Source organism: Apteryx mantelli, chromosome 7 (assembly GCF_036417845.1).
Source record: "Apteryx mantelli isolate bAptMan1 chromosome 7, bAptMan1.hap1, whole genome shotgun sequence".
NCBI lineage: Eukaryota > Metazoa > Chordata > Aves > Apterygiformes > Apterygidae > Apteryx > Apteryx mantelli.
The window spans coordinates 22,010,443-22,029,864 of NC_089984.1; the positions used below are offsets into that span (position 1 = coordinate 22,010,443).

The following is a 19,422-nucleotide window of genomic DNA, read 5'->3' on the forward strand; positions in this document are numbered from 1 at the left end:
CTAGGGAGTATTTGTTAATTCTGGCATACATGATATACGTTACAGGATAGTATCTGTATTGCTCCTCACAGGCTAGATAATGTTTTTAAAAGCTGACATAAGCCCCTGTGGGCTTTGCTTGGTTAGGCTGGGGCAACTTGTGCTCATTGATCAATCTCACAGGCCAAGCTTCAGCCTAGAATTGCCTTGTAAACATTTATTGCTCTCTACAGTCCAGGAACTTTTGTGTTTGCTTTTCAAAGTTTAGGGGAAAAGTATCTGGCAAAGCTTGCCCCCTTGTGCATTACATGCAGCAGCAAGATTAAAATAACTGTAAAAGTTCTAGCTGAAGCTTGCTGACTGGGGCTCTGCCCGGCTGGGTGGGTAACTAAGGTGCCTTCCCCTTCGTCTGAAAGGCTCCAGCCTTTTAAAAATATGTTGCCAGAGGTGCTGCCATCACTCTGACCACTGTGAGCCTTTCCTCCTTCTGTCCCTAAGCAGGAGCCCTGTGTCCAACTCACTGAGACACGGTGGGGAAAACATGCCGTCCAAAACTTTCTGCTTCACCTATGCAGCGTTCCCTTTGCCATTAGGACAAATAGCCTGTGGGTCTGTAGCATCCAAGATCCCAAAAGACTTATAACTGTGTTAGGTAGGTCTCCTTGTGCAAATGAGGCAAAAATATTATTATCTTGAGTTTAAAAGGCTTCAGCCCAAAGTCTAGAAGTGAGGTAAATGGCCCCATGTAGCAGAACTGAGAATGAGCCCATCAAATCTGTCTTCTTCCTCTGAAAACTGTAGTGTCACCCTGAAAAAAACAGTGGCTTTTGACCAGGGCGGCTGAAGAGCGGAGCGTGGGAAAACCGCGCAAAGGGTTGGAGTTTGGCTGTGTGCGGGAAGGCGGGGAGGAAAGCGCGCGGGGGAGACGGGCAGAGACCCCTGCAGCGACCGAGCCCTTGAACCGCAGCCCCCCGCTCCGGGCAGGCGCTCCTGCCCGCGGGAACAGCGCGCGCGGCGGGACCGGCGGCCGCCGGGGGCCGGGCCGGGGCCGGGGCCGGGGCCGGGGCGGCCCGCGATTGGCTGCGGCGCCCGCTTTATCCGCCGGCGCGGGAGCGGGGCGCGGCGCTGCCCTCTCCCCGCTCCGCTCTCCCCGCTCCGCTCTCCCCTCTCCCCGCTCCGCTCTCCCCGCTCCCCCCTCTCCCCGCTCCGCTCCCCCCTCTCCCCTCTCCCCGCTCCGCTCTCCCCGCTCCCCCCTCTCCCCGCTCCGCTCTCCCCTCTCCCCGCTCCGCTCCCCCCGCTCCCCCCGCTCCCCCCGCTCCCCGCTCCCCGCTCCCCCCGCTCTCCCCGCTCCCCGCTCCGCTCTCCCCTCTCCCCGCTCCGCTCTCCCCGCTCCCCCCTCTCCCCGCTCCGCTCCCCCCGCTCTCCGCTCCGCTCTCCCCTCTCCCCCCTCCGCTCCCCCCTCTTCCCTCTCCCCCCTCCGCTCTCCCCGCTCCGCTCCCCGCTCTCCCCGCTCCGCTCCCCGCTCTCCCCGCTCTCCCCGCTCTCCCCGCTCCGCTCTCCCCGCTCCCCGCTCCGCTCCCCCCGCTCCCCGCTCTCCGCTCCGCTCTCCCCTCTCCCCCCTCCGCTCTCCCCGCTCCGCTCCCCGCTCTCCCCGCTCCCCGCTCTCCCCGCTCTCCCCGCTCCCCGCTCTCCCCGCTCTCCCCGCTCCCCGCTCTCCCCGCTCCCCGCTCCGCTCTCCCCGCTCCCCGCTCCGCTCTCGGCGCTCCCCTCTCCCCGCTCCGCTCTCCCCGCTCCGCTCTCCGCGCTCCGCTCCCCGCCGGCGGCATGGAGCTGAGCTTCGACCTCTCGGCGCTGCTGCTGCTGCCGCTGCGGCAGCAGGACTTCGAGCAGCGCTTCGACGATGCGGTGGATGCGGGACAACTGGTGAGCGCCGCCCGCCCCGGCGCCGCGGGCTCCCTGCCGAGCGCCCTGGCCTGGGCGGCCCGGGGCCAGCGGCTCTGGAGCCGGCGGGGCACCCGGGGCGGCCGCGGCCCCCCGTCGGGGCCCGGCCCCTTTGGCGGTGCCGCGGCCGGGGCGGGGATGGGGCGCGACCCCCGGGAGGGGCGGCCGGGAAAGCCGCCCCGCCGCGCCGCGCCGCGCCGCGCCGGGGCCTCGGAGCCGCCGCGGCGGGGCGGCCCCGACACGTCGGGGTGGCGGCGTCGGGAGCGGCGGTGCGAGCGCCGTCGGCTGTGGGCACGGCTGTTAGCGGCAAGGGGGGCAGCAGGAGTGGGGAGCAGGACGCAATACACGGCCCTTGACATCTGGCTTTTCTGATGCAAGTCAAAAACATCGTTTATTTAAGAATAGGGGTGAGGAAGGTGCAAATCCGTTAGCGGATGTGCAAACATCACAGGACGTTAGGCACAGCTGTCCTTTGCCAGACGTGGTGCAGCCAGCATGCACAGACATCCTGCTGTGACTCTTACAGCCAGTCTTGCAGGAGAAACTAGACAGTGGGAAAGAAACAAAGCTAATGGAAAGGGGAGGGGGTGGTGGAGCAAGAGCACAGATTCTGATCTGCTTTGGAAGCTGTCCCAATCCAAGCTATAGTTTGAAAATGAAATATATTTTTAGCTTAAGCTCCTGTGTTTATTTTCAGTCTGGCTCCCCCAGAACCTATCGCAATTTGGTGCTGGCTAGAAGCTTGATTCTCATGCAACTGTCCTGAATAGCAGAGCGTGTTCTGCAAGAATAGCCCCAGTCGCTTAAGTTCATAAAGCGTTATTCAATGTGCAATGGTTCTCGCTATTTCAAATGAGGTGTTGGAGAGAAGCCTCCTGTCCATGTATCGAGCTTTTGTTTAAACTGTATCTTCACATGTTTCCTTGGAGAATTTCTTGCTTTACCCCTTCAAGCACATACATTCATACAGAAACTAGCTGAATAATAAATAAATATGCTAGGCTTTCAGGTTGTCTTGTTCTTTAACTTTCTCTGCCTTTTGAAATGGATGGAGCAGATGGACCCCCCATGAGGGTTCTCAGATTTTTTGCCCTCATAATTACATCTTTAATAAAGATACCTACCTCTTCAGTCTTTCCCTTTCACTGTAGGAGAAACCCTAACAAGCCTTCCTTGTTTGCTGTACTTTCTTCATAGCCTATCTACATTACACTCGATTTGCTGCTGTTTTTCTTTTTCTGGAGCTGAGGGTTGACTCGTTTGCTTATGTTAAGTAAAAATATTTGAGAGGAGAGGGCTTTACAGTTACTCAAGATATTCTCAGTGTAGCTATCGCAGTGATTTTAAAAAATATATGTTAGTTGTTGTCTTTCTTCCAGAAATGCAATTTTGCATTCTGGAGTGCAGAACTCCTTTGGTTCTTGAGCAGCAGGAAAGAAGAAATTCTCCCTTTTCTTTGCCTTGCCTTCAGCTGGAGGAAGGCGTTCTGTCTGCTGCTTTTTCTCCTTTTCCACATAGCTCTTCTGATTATGTTAGGCTGAAAATTGTTCTGGGTGGAAACTTCTGAAGGGAATAGACCCCTTCCCCAGCTGACATAGCCTCCTACCCTGGGCTTTAGGGGCGAGAAGTGAAATTCAAATGCAGGAGAGGCAATCATAATGGGCATAGGGAGCATGGAAGTGGGTTTGCCAGTGGAATAGTTCAGGATCTGCATCCTTAAGAGCCTGTATGGGGTGAAGGGGGGAGAATTGGTTTAGTTATTCCTCAGACGTATCTTTGCTCCTCTGTGTGGGGGTTCGTGGAGCTGCTTGAGCAATGAAGCAGCCTTGGCAAGAGGTCACTTGTGCTCTGAAGTGACCTCACTGAATGATCTGCCTGCCCTGCCAGACTACCATTTCAGCTGCTGTGTCCAGCAGGCCCGCTCCACACGCGCCTTCCTCCAGGCCCTGCCTTGTTTGCAGCCCGTGAGCAGGCTCTACTCAAAAGCAGGAGAAATGGAAGGGTATAAAGGTGGGGAGTGTGGTTCCCAGTCTGCCAGCAGTGTAAGTACTTGCTTATTTTGGAGCTAGCTCAGGTGGGAGATCAGATGAATAAAGGAGCCAACACTCGCCTGACCTGGCAAGTTCTCATGCCACTGCCTCTGAGCTAGTAGACCTTTTTTAGCCAGCATACATCACTCCATGAAGACAGCTATACTACTTGAAGAGCCATCTTAGATACCTGCTTAGCACTCCCAGGGCTCTAAGGTTTGAGGTATCCAATGGAGCTGTGCCAGCGACCCTATCCCTTTCTCTTTGCATCCTATTACAATGACACTTGCTTCTGGGGAAAGCCATGTCAAGCAAATGAGAAATTTTCTATGCTACTGTGCAGTGAAAGCAAGAAGCTGGGCCAAACCCAGATAATTGCCAGCCATGCCCTCCAGTGAGGGGAGCTGGAGACCTCACAGCAAACTACTGTCTGGATTTCCAAAATTGTTGTGTGGAGGATGAACACCTACTAGTTTGTGTGGAGCTGAGCTCCTGAATCATAGGCTGGTATTTCTTAGGGTAAAGATCCTTTGGAGCAGATGTCCTTCTCTAAGGAGCAAAGGACTGGAAATGGAAGACTTGCAAGAAACAGATATTGCCTATGCTGATCTTGGGTTGCTTCGTAGCTTGCTTGAATTGTGGCTCTATTCTAGCAATGCCTGAGGCCAAACCTGTTTGTTTTTCTCATCCTACAATTCCAGATTTATCCTTTGCAAGATAATTGGTGCAACCATCTATCACCTCTTTGCTTACAGCTAGTTGTGAAAGAGACTCAACTGTGTAACACTTCTCAGGGTGCATGTGGACCTTCTTTGCCTCTTAGAGCGTGACTCTAGTGTGGCTGGGAGCTGGAGTAGTGCTTGCTGTATTGCTTTGGGTCACCTTCTCATTGAACTTTGTTGCTGTATGTGTCTGACACTGCGTGTGAACTCTTGTCACTGTGTCATTGGGTACTGAACTGCCAAACTTACTGTAGCATGAGCTGGGAAGTCAAGATCTTAGCTGCGTTCTTGTTCATCTAAGACACTCTGCTACTTGGCCTGGGAATGATAGTTAGGCTGTCAGGGCCAGACTTAAGCTCTGATTCCACTTCTCTCCTTTTTTTCTTTCTGCTTTTGTGTTTCATCTCTAATGCTCCAACATTTCAATAGATCTTTCTGCGGTGGTATTAGGACAAGGAGAACTTAGGCCAGGCTGGCAAATGTCCTTCTGGAAATGATGCATGAAGTGTGGGGATGTTGTTCGTGTGGAGCATCAGTAGGAAGAGTAGGACTCCTCAAAGAGACTTGAGACAAAATGCAGTGTGCAGAGGCGTTACTCCAGCTGAGGGGAGGATGGCCCACAGCTTAGCCGCTGCAAAACTTATTTTCTTCCTCCCTGCAACCAGCTTCTTTACACAAAGCACAGAGCATCCTCTGCCTGTAAGTGCCTGTGGAAAGTCTTGTGTAAGCTAATAAAATACCAAGGTACCTCCACTGAGAATCCTGCTTGCAGCTTATCAGATCTTGCCTTTTCCTGTCAGATCCTGTGGAAATCTTCATGATGTAACAGCCCCCTTTCTTTTCTGCAGTCCCCAGGGTTTTTCCTCACCAGCTCTGCTCACTATCAGGGCAAGCTTCTTGTGACCAAGCCCAGCCTTAATAAGGGAAAGGGAAGTATTGTATTTCTTGGTGAGGAAGAACTCGACTGGGGCTACAGAAGTCCTGCTGGGACTAGGAGGGAAATCTGGCTCTTTCCCTGACCACTATCCTGTGCTGGCTTGTCTGAGAGTTCCTCTCCTCTCCTCTCCTCTGCTTGCAGGTCGAAAACTTTCTCATTTGCCATGGTTTATGTGATACTGATCTTCGGAGGCCAGCGTTTCATGAAGAAACGGACAGGCTACAAGCTGCGCACACCACTGACCCTATGGTCTCTCAGTCTGGCCTTGTTCAGGTAAGAGCCTTTGCAGAAGCTGGAGACAGCTGCAGACTTTCCCTGAGGAATGAGTTGATGGGAAGTTTTGGGTATCCACCAGATCCTTAGGGAAATCAATGTTCTTTCCCCTTGGAGGCCCTATCCCATAATCATCATCAGTGAGAGCAGAAATAGTTGGCTCCCCACCAGAAACACTCCAGCCAGTGCAATGAGCTGCAGAAGGACGACTGGGGTTTGTGCTCCCAAATCATTAGCTGGTAGCTTTGAATGTGAAGTCTGCAAAAGCAGAGGTCCCCATTCAAAGAATGCCTGACAAATATAGGTTTGATTTCAGGTCTGTTACTTTTAAAAATTGAGATGTTTTTTCACTTTTTCCTAATACTGTGGCCTAGGAGCTTGGGAAAATTCTGGTACACTCATAGAAACCCTTTGATGCGGCAAGCAAGCAGCAGTGATAGGAAAGGTAACACTCTCCCTTGTGGCAGGCAGGAGAGAGCATGTGCTAGGCCTGCTCTGGAGAGGACACAAGGGAAAGTAGATGGCCTTGCAGAGGCAGAGCATAGTATCAGGGACCTTTTTATTGGAGGACAGGTCATTTTACTGACTTGATCCTGTATGAATTCTTCACTTGGGTAAAAACTTGTTTTGCAGAAGGGCAACCAGTTTTGTTATGAAGACATCAAAAGCTAGAGAAGCTATTTCTCCCTTCTGCAGATGTTTCTAGTGTCTTGTAAGCATTGCTGCTTTCAGTTCTTTTTACACAAGGCTCTGTTTCCAAACAGAGTTTGTCTACTTCAGATTCCATTTTTTTTCCTTGTGTTTTTTCCACTAGATGAAATTGTCCATTACCAAAGTCATTCCTATTAAGATACTTGGACATTTCAATTAAAGCATCTCCTTATCTGCTTTCTGATAGTTTCTTACCATAATGTTCACTAGCTCTCAAATAATAGTGTGACTGTTTTTTTTTTCCTGGCCCCAGTTTTCCTTCAGCATTCCCTTTAAATACTCAGAAAAAAGATCTGTGCACAGGGTTTGTCATGAATCCTAATTCCCTGCAAGAGTTTAGTATGGTTCCCCACTGCCTACTCCCTTGTGCCTGTATTTGAGAATCTCAGTGAACTCTTTGGCAACAGTATTTCCATTGCTGCATTGCTAATCCTCTCTGAAGCTTGTCTATTCTTGAAACCTTTAACTTCTGCTGCCCTGTACTGCCAGTGTAGTCTTTGCTCTCTTGGATCTGCATTTCCTCAATTTTATAGGGCTTAACACACTCAGCTTGCCTGGGCCTAGCCTATTGAACAATCCAGATGACTTATCTTAATAACTTTGCCAAGATCTATACCATCTGCAAAGCTTCTGGTCTGATTTTATATTTACTTTCATATGTTTCATGAATAGGTTGATTAGTCTTGGGTTATGCAGGGATTGGTTGTAGCCCCAGCTGAAACCTCTCCTTTCCATTATGTCCCAATATTTGTTGGTGAACCGGTTTTGATCCTCTTTAATCTGCACATTGATAGTAATTAATACTGTTGGTGTGGTTAATTAGAAAGTAACACTCCATTGAAGGCCTTGTAAATGTCCATTATGCCTACACAGCTACTTTTGTCTACCAAGTTTCTGCAGTGTTTAATACAAGCACTTTTATGCTGTAGTAACAGGCTATTCAAATACTTGCTTGAGTAGTCAGCTGTAGTCATCTTGGACTCCTGGCAGTGCTTTCCATAGGTCCTGAGCATCGCAAAATAAGAGTCTAGGTTTTGTATACGACTGTTCAATGCGTGCTCTGCAGGCTTTGAACCTGGGATAAGCAGAGTCCCAACCCCTATCCCTGGAAGCTGATCTTCAGCTGGCTGGAGATGTGGGTCTTCCCTCTCTCCCACTGTGCAGGGACAGAGCTGACCTTTGTAGGTGCAAAGCTAACCTGTAAAGGATGAGCAGAGAAGTATGTAGTCCCTGAACTACTGTGAATCTAAAGGAGAGCATGGAAGGGGCTTGCAGGTCCTCTCTGGCCTGTAGCATAAACTCTCTGAATGCATCAGAGTTGCTGACCACCACCAGTCCTTGGGTTGTCTTTCCCAGTATGCTTTGCTACAGGAAAAATTTTTGTGAGTAGTTGCAATGGCAGGAGAATGATGGTACAAAGACGGGATTTTGCTACGTATTTTTTATAGACTTGTTTTAACAACAGCCTTTTACTAACTGTCAAGTTCCAGACTCAGGGTTTTTTAGCTGTGCAAGGTGTGAAGATCATTCTAAAATATTTTGTTTTCGAACTGTCTAGTCTTTTAGTATTGGCTTTCTGTAGTGACCATGAGAATGATTCAGCACTTGATTAAGCTAGTAGACATCGATTTTTCCAATATTCCTCTCATCTCCATGCCTTTTCAGTCTCTTTGGTGGAAGAGAGCAAAACTAGACCACTGCCTTGTTATATACCATAACTCCAGAGGAGCATCTCTACCTACGTGCCTGAGTTGGCTTTGGTCAAGTCTAAGGGGCACTGACTACCCTTTGTGTGAGAAGGGATGTGACAGTGATCTGTCAAATCACAAGTTGTGTAGAGAGGAGGATGAGGGAATGACTATTCACAGTCTGTTCTGAGATGGGCTCATACAAATGAAATGCACAGGCTGATAACAAGGAAAAGGGGATGCTTTTTCTCATAATCTGTTGAGTTCTGGAGCTGCCTGCTACAGGAGGTTGTAGATGCTAAAACCATACCTGGATTCAAAAAACAAATAGGCAAGTGAGTACTTCTTGATTGACTTTTCTTTTCTGTGAAACACAAAGTCACCGCAGGTGGTTTGTGGGACAATGAACCACAAGTGGTGGAGACTGGAAGAGGAAATGGGAACAGAAACAACACACTGGCCCTGTTCCTGTTCTCCTCCCTGGGCATGCACTGTTGGCCCTTGTCAGGAAACAAGTACTGAGACAGCTGTTCCCCTTTTCTAACCAAACGTGGCTGTTCTTACTTTTGAGGGCCTCTTTCAAACAGTTGAGGCAGAGGATGTAATGAGAATGAGCATCCTTCACTGCTCAGTCCTCCTGCTGCTGCAGGCTTCCCGGAGCTGCTTAGCACCAGGCGAGCAGAAGGGCTGTACTGGCTCACGCAGTCCCCAACCTCCCCTCTCGTTGTACCTTGCTGCTGTTCTGGGAAGAGCATTTTACAGGAAGCACTGGCATGACTTAAGCCAGCTCAGGCTGTTTGCAGTGTATGCAGGAGAGAGCAATTGCTTGTGGTTGTACCTTCTGGGACATTTCCTCTGGGGGGGTAGCGATACCTCAAGAACCTGAGTGTCCTGGGCAGTGGCACTCCTCACCTTCAGCAGGCCCCTCTGAGCAGGTGCTCAGATGGAGCTGTGCCAGTGGTACTGATCAGGCTGAGATCTTGCCAAAAGGCAGTGGCTCCAGTGTGGCCTGTGGCACTTCTGGCTAATGGAAGCCAGAAGTATGGGACAGAAATAGCTATATATATTTGTTACTTAATGCCTGTGGGACAGATGGGAGAGAAGATGAGATGACTGTATCTTTATGTTAGCGCTCTGCTAGAGGGAATGGATGGCTGTTTAATATCTTGTTTCTCTGTGCAGTGGATGTGCCCGTACAGTAGGTGAGACCCTGAAGTCATCAATGTGGCAGCAGTGTAGAGAAAAAGCTGGAATTCTTTCATATGTCAAAGATTAAAAGTTAGTGGCAATAGGAAAGATGAGACTTTGCTGGCTTTCCAGTCCCAAAATGTTTGCAGCAAAAGACCTTTGCAAACTCATCTTGATCTGTGAACTGTGCCTGCTGCCTATGGAGGTCAGCATGGGTAAAAGCTGGAGATGCTGACTTCCCCCTGCTTCAAGGATGTGCTTCCTGGGTTCCCAGTATTACTGAAGACTCCTTGGTCTGCAGCGCATGTGGCAGAGAACAGCCTCGAGGCTAGGGCCAGCCAGAAGCGTTGGGCTACAGGGGATGTGAGGGGCTTATGCAGCTGATAGGATTTGCTTGGCTCCCTGCCCCTTACAAATAAAGGGGGCAGCAGCCATTCTCTGCTCTCTGCATGGAAATACACGTTTGAAATCCTGGCCAAGAGATCTAGTACAAGGCTCTTGCCCAGCAAACTTGGGGGGCTGAAGCATGTGCTTCCCAAGAGGAAGAGATGACAATCAGTTTAAGACAGAGGAGCAGTGGAAGGCAGCAGTTTGTTTAGATGTCCCTGAGACTGCCCTGGGCATTGAGATAATATTTGTGAGTGAAGAGCTGTCAGAAGATACTGTGGGGCCCCGGGCATAGTGGGCTGCCCGCAGCTTTCAGCTCTCCTTTGGTTTTCTTGCAGTGCCATTGCGAGCCATCGGTTCTGGAAGTACGTGGCCTTCATTCTCTCTACAGAGGGATTTAGGAAATTGGTATGTGAGCAAACCTTCTATGTTCACCCCATCACCAAGCTTTGGGTCTATTTATTTGTGCTGAGCAAAGTCCTGGAACTGGGTGAGTCTCAAACTTCTCCTTATCCAATGTGTTCGTAATTCCTTTGCTCTTCCAAGCAGTCTTCGTACAGGTCTCTTTCCAAATGTTACTCCCAGAATGGGGCTGTCTAGCTTAGCGTGTGCTGCTCGTTTTCTCTCTGTTGACCTGTTGCTCAAATGTTCTCTCTCTGTGGGGCTGCAGCCTGATGTTATTGTTCTGGTTTGATATCCCCAGCCCAGAGCCTGGAACAGGCAATTCTGCAGTGAGCAGATTGTGGTGAGGTGGCCACAGGCAGGCAGGGGAGGCTGCTGGGGAACAGGACAGCCCAGTAAGGCTTTTTTTCATTGAACCTGGAAGAATTTTCATTCCTTGAGTAGAAACTTGCTGGAAACTTTGTGGCAACGTCTTTGTTGGGAAGTGTCAAGTTCATTAGAAGCAAAAGTGCTTGCAGCATTGCACAGGGTTTGAATTTGTCAGTGCAAAGTTTCTTCCCTGCAAACCACTCCAACGTAGTCTGACGTCTAGTGTGCTCAGAGCAGGGGCTACCCTGGAGTCAAGGCTAGTGCCTTGAAGCAGAGCAGGGATTTATGGTGCAGTAACCAGGTTGTTGGCTCTTACAGGTTAGCATTTGAAGTCACTCCCGATGAAGTTGTTCTGCTCCCTTACATACTGACTAGGCAGCCTGGGAGGGTCACGTTTAAACTGGAAAATATGAGGATTGATATGAACCCGTCTTCCACTCCCAGCTGAGTTCTCGAACAACCTGTAAATGCAAAATAGGAAAAATATCCATGAGCAGAATTTCTTCTTTCCACCTAGTTTCCACCTGAAAAAGTACGGTTGAGCTGGTCTAAAGCGCTGTGTGGGTAGAGCTACATAAGCAGCACTGGGGCAAGGGGCACTCGTACTGCAGATGTGCCATTAGATGAATGCCTACATGGGTTTTACCAGTACAGACAAATCTTACATGACCCTAGCTTCTGGTGAGATCAAGCCAAATAATGGCTTTAATGTTCCGGCTCAGTCATTCTGCCTTGCCTGAAAACTTACATGACTGCTGTGCTTTTACCTGCCTAACGATGCATCTCTTTCCCAAGGTGACACTGTGTTCATTGTTCTCCGGAAACAGAGGCTCATCTTCCTCCACTGGTACCACCACGTTGTTACGCTGATCTTCAGCTGGTTTGTCTATCAGCAGTCAGCACCAGGCAGTGGCTTATTCACTGCCATGAATGCCACTGTCCATACTTTCATGTATTCCTACTATGCCGTGCGAGCAGCAGGCTTTTCAGTATCCCACTACTTTGCCATGGCAATCACCTTTTCACAGATCCTGCAGATGCTGATAGGTGTGATAACGAGCATCTTAATCTTCTTCTGGTTGGAGAATGAGATCTTCTACACCGTCTGGTCAAATGTTTTCTTTTCATTCGTGATGTACCTCAGTTACTTGGTCCTCTTCTGCAACTTCTTCTCCAGGACTTACCTGACAAGTGCCAAGAAATCAAAGGGGGAATAAAACTGGGGAGGCAGGAGGTGGCTGGGGTGATGGGAGGGGGATGGAAAGGGGAAATTTTTCATTCCTGTCTGGAGCTCGGTGCCTGATGGGACTGGTGTGGTGAGGTTTAGGAAGAAGTCACTCTCTGGATAAATGCCTTCAGATGAACTTGTGCATTGGCCTTTGGTGTGTCTGCCTTGAAACGGGTAAATCACCAGAGTGAGGTGCAGGTTGTTTCAGGCTGACTGTGTGAAGAAAGGGAGAAAGCAGAGGGCTGGAGATCTCAAAACTGTGATTCTGCTTTTTCTGTGCTGTTTCCCTTTTCCATGCACCAGTCAGGTTTGCAATGTGCGTGGCAATCCTGAGTGACTGCTTGGATCCTGCATGGCACAAGTTTCTTCTTGGGAAAAGGTGGGGGAACTACTCAAAAAAGCACTAACTGCTCTGTGGTCCCCCATTCTGGGAGAGTAGAGGAGAGCAGAGCCCAAACCTTGCTGCTGTATGTGCCAGGGAGCCCCCCACAGGGCTTGGGGTGAGATAAAGTGTCAGTGGGAACAGCACTGAACTGGAGAATCCCTGCTGTCTTTTAAAGATGTGTAGGGAGGGAGAACGGGAGTGCCTTTTTCACCATGGTTCCTAAGGAGTAAAAACCTCTCAGGCTTTTTGAGAGCTCTTCTTCCCCTTCAAACCAGCCACCGCCTTCTGGCAGATATGATGCTTCCTGATTTTAGGGTCATCCCAATAAAGTAGAAAGAAGAGGGGACCGTTCCCTACCTCATCTGGTGTTTCTCTTGATTCTCTCCTGGGCCATGGTGGAGATCCGTCTCCACTTCTGTTCGCTGATCCCAGGAGGACAGTGGGAGATGAACGGCCCCTGACCTGCATGTAAAGTATCAGAGTATGCAGCTCAAAAGTGGGCCTTATCCCTGCAGTGGTCTTGTGAAGCTCATCTGGTGCTGTTTGCTTCAGATGAGCATGAGCTCCCGGCATGCTCGCCCCATTCTGGTGCAGGCTGAGACGCTGTGCCACTACGGCTCCCTCACCTCTGCTGCTTCAGGGCCTGGGCAAGGGTACTGCGAAACGCGGGCAGGGGCACCTAGTGCCAAGGCCACCACTCCTTGCCGACCAAGGGCTGTCCTTGCTGGCACTTGCCTATGCTGCGCGGGTAGCAGAAGGCTGGCGGGACATGCCGAGAGGAGGCTTGCATCCCACAGCCCCACAAGGGGCTCAGCAGGGTCCTTCCCAGTGCCACACACTCACCTGAGCTCACCAGGAGGGCCCTGGGTGAGGAGCTGAGCAGTGGTGGCCCCAGCAGCCAAATCCCAGCCTCTGTTTGCAAAAACACAAAACTTTCCGCTGAGAAAACAAGGTTACAAATGCGGACTGTACCAAAGCAATACCCTGAGCTCGTGCCTTACTTGACCTGAAGTGAATGCTAAACCTGTTGACACGAGTTTCAATGTTACTTCCTGCACTGCTGATCCAGCTAGGAGCTTCAGGGCAATGGGTTTATCAAGCAAGGAGTGCCAGAGCTCTGCCCTGGATGTCCCTTCGTCTTTCTTGCCCGCTCTGGCTGCTGCTAGCTGCTGCAGCAGGACCTTTGCTCACCTCCAGTGCAGGGCTCTGTGGCACAGTGAATCGTGTTCAGAATTAGGTACATTTTAATGGCTGTTATCTTGAGTCTGTCATTTATATGGTAGTAAACAATGTATTTAACTTGACTACCTGCTGCCTCAAACCTTGGGAGCTGAACAGGGTCCAGGTCTGTCTTACCTGCAGAGCACCTATGGCCTTGACTACATTTGCAGCTGGGGGATAGCCCTGGGGGTGGAGGTGGAAGGGCTGGGGCCTGTGCAACAGCTTGGCTGCAGAGACAGCAGCTAGGCAGTGAAATAAAAGGGTCCCAGAGTCAGGCCAAAAACTCCTCTCAGTGTGTCTTTGAGAACTGCCACTGTGTGACATATAAAAATGATTGATAAATGTGGTCATGCATGGGTGGGTTTCCTTATTCGCTGCCTTTTTCATACCTGACCTTAGTTTTGAATTGGCAGAGAAGCACTGCTTTCTCCATTTCAATCCTGCGTCTTCCTGAGGGTAGTAACAGCAAGGTGTCCAGCAGCTCTCTCCTCCAATGCTTCCCCCTTCTGCAGTCATTGACAGCCCTTCTGCATTACTACACGTGGCCTGAGACCCTTTACTCATCTCTGGAGAAGTGAAAGTAAGAGGTAGATAGTAATAAATTAGGCTTCTGTTTGACCATCTGAACTGAACGTGTGGCTGCTTGAAGGTGCTCTGCGCTACGCAAAGCCAAGGCGAGCCTCAGAGCACTTTCCCCACCCTATGATTTGGGCTGTAGCTCCTAGGCCCTGCTTGTGGCTGCCTGCCCTTCCGTGCAGGCTGCTGGGGCAGCAAGTATCTTGCATGGGACAAACCACCCCACCACAAGTTGGGCTTGCTGACTGTGAGCATTTTGCAGGGACCCTCTCTCCTGCTCCAAGAGACATCACTGCTTTCCCAACAGCCATGTCCCTCCTCCCCAAAGTAGATACCACATTTCCAGCACCTGCCCTATGCCCTCCCCAGGGAATGCATACAGTGGGCCCGGCTTCAGTCCTTTTGCCCTGCCACTCTGTGGCTAAATAAGAAATAACAATAAACTGCTCAGACCTAGGCTTTGGAAGACTCTGATTTCTCCTGTGTTTTATATTGCTGCTTCCAGGTCTGCTTCTGCTCTTTGGCAAGGTGTCTGGAGTAATAAATCACTGGTGTGAGGATATAGGCAATGCTTGCTGAAAGGGACTCGGGAGCTAATAAGAGTGTCCTTCTTTCCCAAGTCAATGTTATTTCCCTGAAGCTTTGTAGAAACAACTCCTCCTGGTAGTCTATGAAGAAGAAAGAAAGTCTCTCTTCTACATTGCAGCTGAGCTGAAATAGCCAACAGGCCTGTTGTGGAGGGGGTGTATCCTGAGCTTTTAACTATTTTGTTTTTTTTTTTCCTTTGAGGGCACAGACAAAAATTACTTACACCTTTTTTGTGGTAGTCATTGCTCAAGCAGGCCGGGTAACCTTCTCTCTGGGGAAGCAGAGGGGAGAGCAGCTGAGGGGATCTTTCAGGCCCCCTGTGCAGCTGGAGCAGCAGGGCTTGCGGGAAGCAGGATGGATGGAGGGGAGGTGGGAGACCAGCCCTGGAGACCTGGCACAGAAGACATGCTGTTGTGAGAAAGTCTGCAAGAGCATGAGGAAATGGAGCCCCAGGCTGCAAAAGGTGGGTTTGAGAGCCTGCAGAGCCAGGAAGGGGCCTGGGATAGAAGGACTTGGCAAGAGGCTCTAACCAGCCATTGCCAGGGAGGAGAGCACCGTCCCTGCCCGCCCAGCTGACTGGCGCTGGGATGGGGCCGATACAGCCCTTGGCAGAGACGTGGGAGCTGCAGTTCACCCCTCAAGCTTTAGGATGTATCTTTGGAACCCATGTCTTATTTTTGCCCTGTGCCTGGGTATTTGAGGGTTATTTGAATGTCAGTCTCCTTTTGCCCTTTTCAATGGTTTCTAGGGGTTTGATGGTGGGGGGGTTATTCCACCTTTTGGTGGGTGCAGGTTCCAGGCAGGGGAGCCTGAGGCAGGGGACCACGTCTCCCTGGGCCACCTCAGGGCCCACAGGTTTGGTCTCTGGTGCATTTGGAGAGCCATCCCAGGTGAAGGCTGACTTCTGGGGCTGCAGGGACAGCCCAAGGTTGTCCTGGGTGGAAGTAAATGCTAGGTGACAGCACACCACCTGGTTTTACAGGTGGTCTCTGTGGGCCCTGCCTGGAGCTCCCAGCCGCTGCTCCCAGCTTGGGGTGGGGGGGCCAGGGTGTTTCCCAGCACCATCCCTCCCTCCTGGCCTTTTCTGCCCCTTACCCCACAGCTGGGGCTCACTGCAGCCTCCCACCACCCTGCCTGGCCTCAGCATGCACCAGCACTGGGGCGCTTCATTTCCCAAGGGTCTCCTCCCCACAGTGTGCCATGCCCTGCAGCGGAGAGTGAGGCCCACAGGGAGGCTGAGGCCCTGCTGCAAGACCAGGACTGACCGATACATCTCTGCTGCTGGGGACAGGGCTCTGCCTTCAGCACTGGGAGCTGCCCTGTTTCTTCACATCCTTGCCTCCTCTGTGCTGTTGTGGCTCCTGCAGGCCTCCCTCCCACAGCGCACAGGTTCCCCCGCCCCCCAGGCTGTCCCTTCACGCTCGAAGCCTGGTCCTGACTTGCTGGTACTGGAGGCTGAAGATCTCCGTTTGCAATAGGTTCATCAGCATGTCTACCAGCAAGCCAGAGAAGAAACGGGACCTGAAGAGCTGTAGTGGGATGTAAGAGCACTCTTCCCCCGTGCTCTGTGGGCCCTGGGGGGCCACTCGGACAAGGTGTGGGGCTGGAGATGGGCTGCTGCTGCTGCTGCAATGCCCAGAAATGAGAACAGGCTTAGCAGTGCAGTGTGGAGGCAGCCATGATCCGTACCTGGACTTCACTGGTAGAAGGAAACCTCAGTCAGGGATTAGAAAGTTTGCCCTCACAGCTGTTGGTGGCAATATGCTACTGCTGACCCCATGTAGCTGGAAAAACTTATAGTTGCAAAAAATCCTCTGCATTTTTTAGCATTCTTAGGTGCCAGGGCAGAAATCTGGGCTTTGGCAGTGATATCAGGACCCCATGTGGCCCCAGGACAGTTGAACTCTGACTGGGAATCTTTGGATGTGCCTGGGCCAAGCTGCTCCTAAGGATAATGTGGACTATCTTGCCCTCAGTGTATGGGTTGGACTAATTAGGCCCATCTCCCTGGGGGGGGATGTAGTCAGGTGGGTGCTAGTCAAACTTCAGCTCTGCTGGAGGTGATAAGGGAACGTGCCCCCACGCCAGCCTTTTCCCATGCCTGACCACACAGGTGCTAAAGGAGGCAGTGAAGAGAAAAATTAGATCCATCTTTTACAGCCCAATTTCAAATACCTCCAGCAGGAGCCTGGAAGTTCACCGCCAGTCTTTGTTTTGAGGCTGTCGGGAGAGACCATGGCAAAAATTGGCATGCACCAAGCAAGAGATGTCAGGAAACAATTCTCCAGTATGTTAACAACAAGAGACTAACCAAGGGCAATGTTGTGCTGCTTTTCAACAGAGAGAAACAGTGATGGCAGCCACAGAGAAGACCCAACTGTTCAGTGTATTTTTCACTAGCCTTCAGAAAAAGACAGCTATGAGGAAATGGGTAGCACAAGCCATGCCAGTGACAAGAGCGACAAGTCAGGCCTTGAATAGGGAAAGCACAAGCAAGGGAGTATTTAGATAAACAGAAAATTTTCAGACCATCTGGATCTGATGAACTTCACCCAAAGCAATCTCACAAATGTTTGCTGTTATATTGGAGAACTGCTGTGGGACAGTGATGCACAGAAAGACTGGAAAACACAAGCTTTGTACCCACCTTCAAAATAGGGAACAGGGTCAAGAGCCAGGAACTGCTGTCAGTTAAATCCCTCCCTTCCCCCCTCCCAAGATGCTGGAACAAATAATCGCCCTATTTGTAAGCAGTGAAGACGAGCAGGAGCCATATGGACTTGTCAGGAACAGAATCTGATCAAAGCAATATCGTTTTCTTCTGTGACAGGGTAAGAGCCATGGTGAAGATGAGCAGTGGCTGCCATTTAACTGAATTTTAATAAGGTTTCTGACATTGTCTCGTGCTAAGCTCTTAAGCAAGCTTGAAAAACATGATGTAGATGGGATGTAGGTAAGTACAGAACTGTTGAATAGTTATACCCACAGAGTTATCTGTGGTTCACTGTTGAAAAGGAAGGGGTATGTTGAGTGACATTCAGGGACATCTGTTCTGGCTCTGGTTTTGTTCAGCATTGCCATTAATGACCTGGATGATGGAGCAGAATGTACACTTTCTAAATCTGCAGATTGGGAAGTATCCCATGACAAAGTTACTGGCCTAGCAGGTCTTTAGAATAAGCAGGACTCTGCTGAACCCCCCTGCTTGGGTTGCAGTATCAAGGAGGTGCAGCTAGGGTGGTAGTGGGGACTTGTGGCAGAGAAGGACCTGGAGAAGATCTGTAGGACTGCTGCTGTATTTGTGTTGAACCAGAGCACAACATCCACGTCCTGAGCCCCTAGGAAGGCAGCCAGGCACAGGAGGCCTGGTGGTACTGGCTCAGCTGCATCAGGAAGGCAGGTGGCATTTGGGAACGTGGGGACATCTCCCAGGCTCTCTGCTGGCAATTTGCTCAATTCATTATTTACTGTTGTCCATCTCTGGTGTCTGCAGACTTTACTGTTTTCCCCAGGCTGTGTCAGTTATTTGGTGCCATTGTACAAAATGCTCCCAGCTCAGAGCTGGTGTGTGCTTTGCTGTCCAGTTTGGATGATCCATGGTGTGATACCTCCTGCCTCAGCAGGAAGGGAGACAGACCCCACCATCTTCTCTGTACAGGACTGGGAAGGAGAAGCTTGAAATAACTAGCCAGTCTGTAGAGCCACTGGCTATGTACACTTGCATGCGCCAGTTGCCTGGTATAGGTACCAAGTGAGTTTGTGTTGCTCAGAGACCAAATTGGATTCACCTAAAGATAATTAAAATGCATGGAAAACCTCAGGCTGAAAATTCAGTAACTAAATGAGGTCTTGACTTTTCCCCACTGGCTGCAACAGGAGATGATGAGAGCTGCATGCTGGAGAAGGCTTCTTGCTCTGTGTATGTGGGCACATCTTTTGTGACCAAATCCTGCAAGACCCAGCAACAGTCAGGCTGTCTGACCCATCCCAGCAGTGTGCCTCCCCCAATTCCCTTCTCCACCTGGTCCTGGGCTTCCCTTTCATACTCGCCATGCCTACCCAACCTTGTCTTCTCTGTGGGGATCTCACAAGCATCACAGCAACACAGAAACTATTTGCTCAAGGGCAGTTAAGACAGCAGTCTAAAAGAGAAGGAGGATCTCGTGTTGTTCTCAGCTTCAGCTGGGGAGAAGAGAAAGGAGACTTTCCTTTCCATCCTTAGCAATATCACCCATGTGGAAGGGAAGGAGGGTCCCCCTTTGATTCTTTCTGCTGGCAAAGCTACGTCTTTATCAGAGACCCTTGTTGTAGCTTTGCTGTGCTCCTACCTGCCCCAAGATAAGTGTGGGTATGGGAGGCCAGGGTGACTGGGAAGGATAGGCTCCACATAGGAGGAGGAGAGGAGAGCTCTCTTGTGGCACCACCTGGCTGCAGTTACTAAGAAGGGGAAAGGTGGACTCAGGTGTGAAGCAGACTCTGCAGGGGAGGATATTAGAGGGGCCTGGGGAGATCCAGGCCCTTTCTGCTTCCCTAGGAGAAGAACTGTGGCAGAAGAGAGAGTTGAGGTAATACCACCAAGGTGTGTGTTTGGTAGGAAGACTGCTGGATGGAGGCTCCTGCACAGGACAGAGACTAAACCAAAGCTAGCTCAGCAGCAATGAAACCCAGTGGTAAGGTAAGATCTGGATCTTGTTGCTGTTGCACTATATATGTTTTGTTAAAAATTTATGCTTGGTCTTTGAACGCACATTGCAGAGTAGGGTTGTGCTTCCCTCAGTAGCTGTTGTAGCATGGGGT

General features: G+C 50.7%; 1 protein-coding gene across 1 annotated transcript; it reads left to right on the forward strand.

Annotated features, from left to right (window-relative positions):
* The first annotated feature begins 1,735 nt into the window (after window positions 1-1,735).
* On the forward strand, window positions 1,736-14,505 carry ELOVL3 (ELOVL fatty acid elongase 3). Its single transcript, XM_067299980.1, is given in 5 exon segments — window positions 1,736-1,880; window positions 1,882-1,902; window positions 5,751-5,882; window positions 10,195-10,346; window positions 11,423-14,505. Coding segments are annotated over 5 exon segments (804 nt in total). The 5' UTR covers window positions 1,736-1,803; the 3' UTR covers window positions 11,845-14,505.
* The last annotated feature ends 4,917 nt before the right edge of the window (window positions 14,506-19,422 follow it).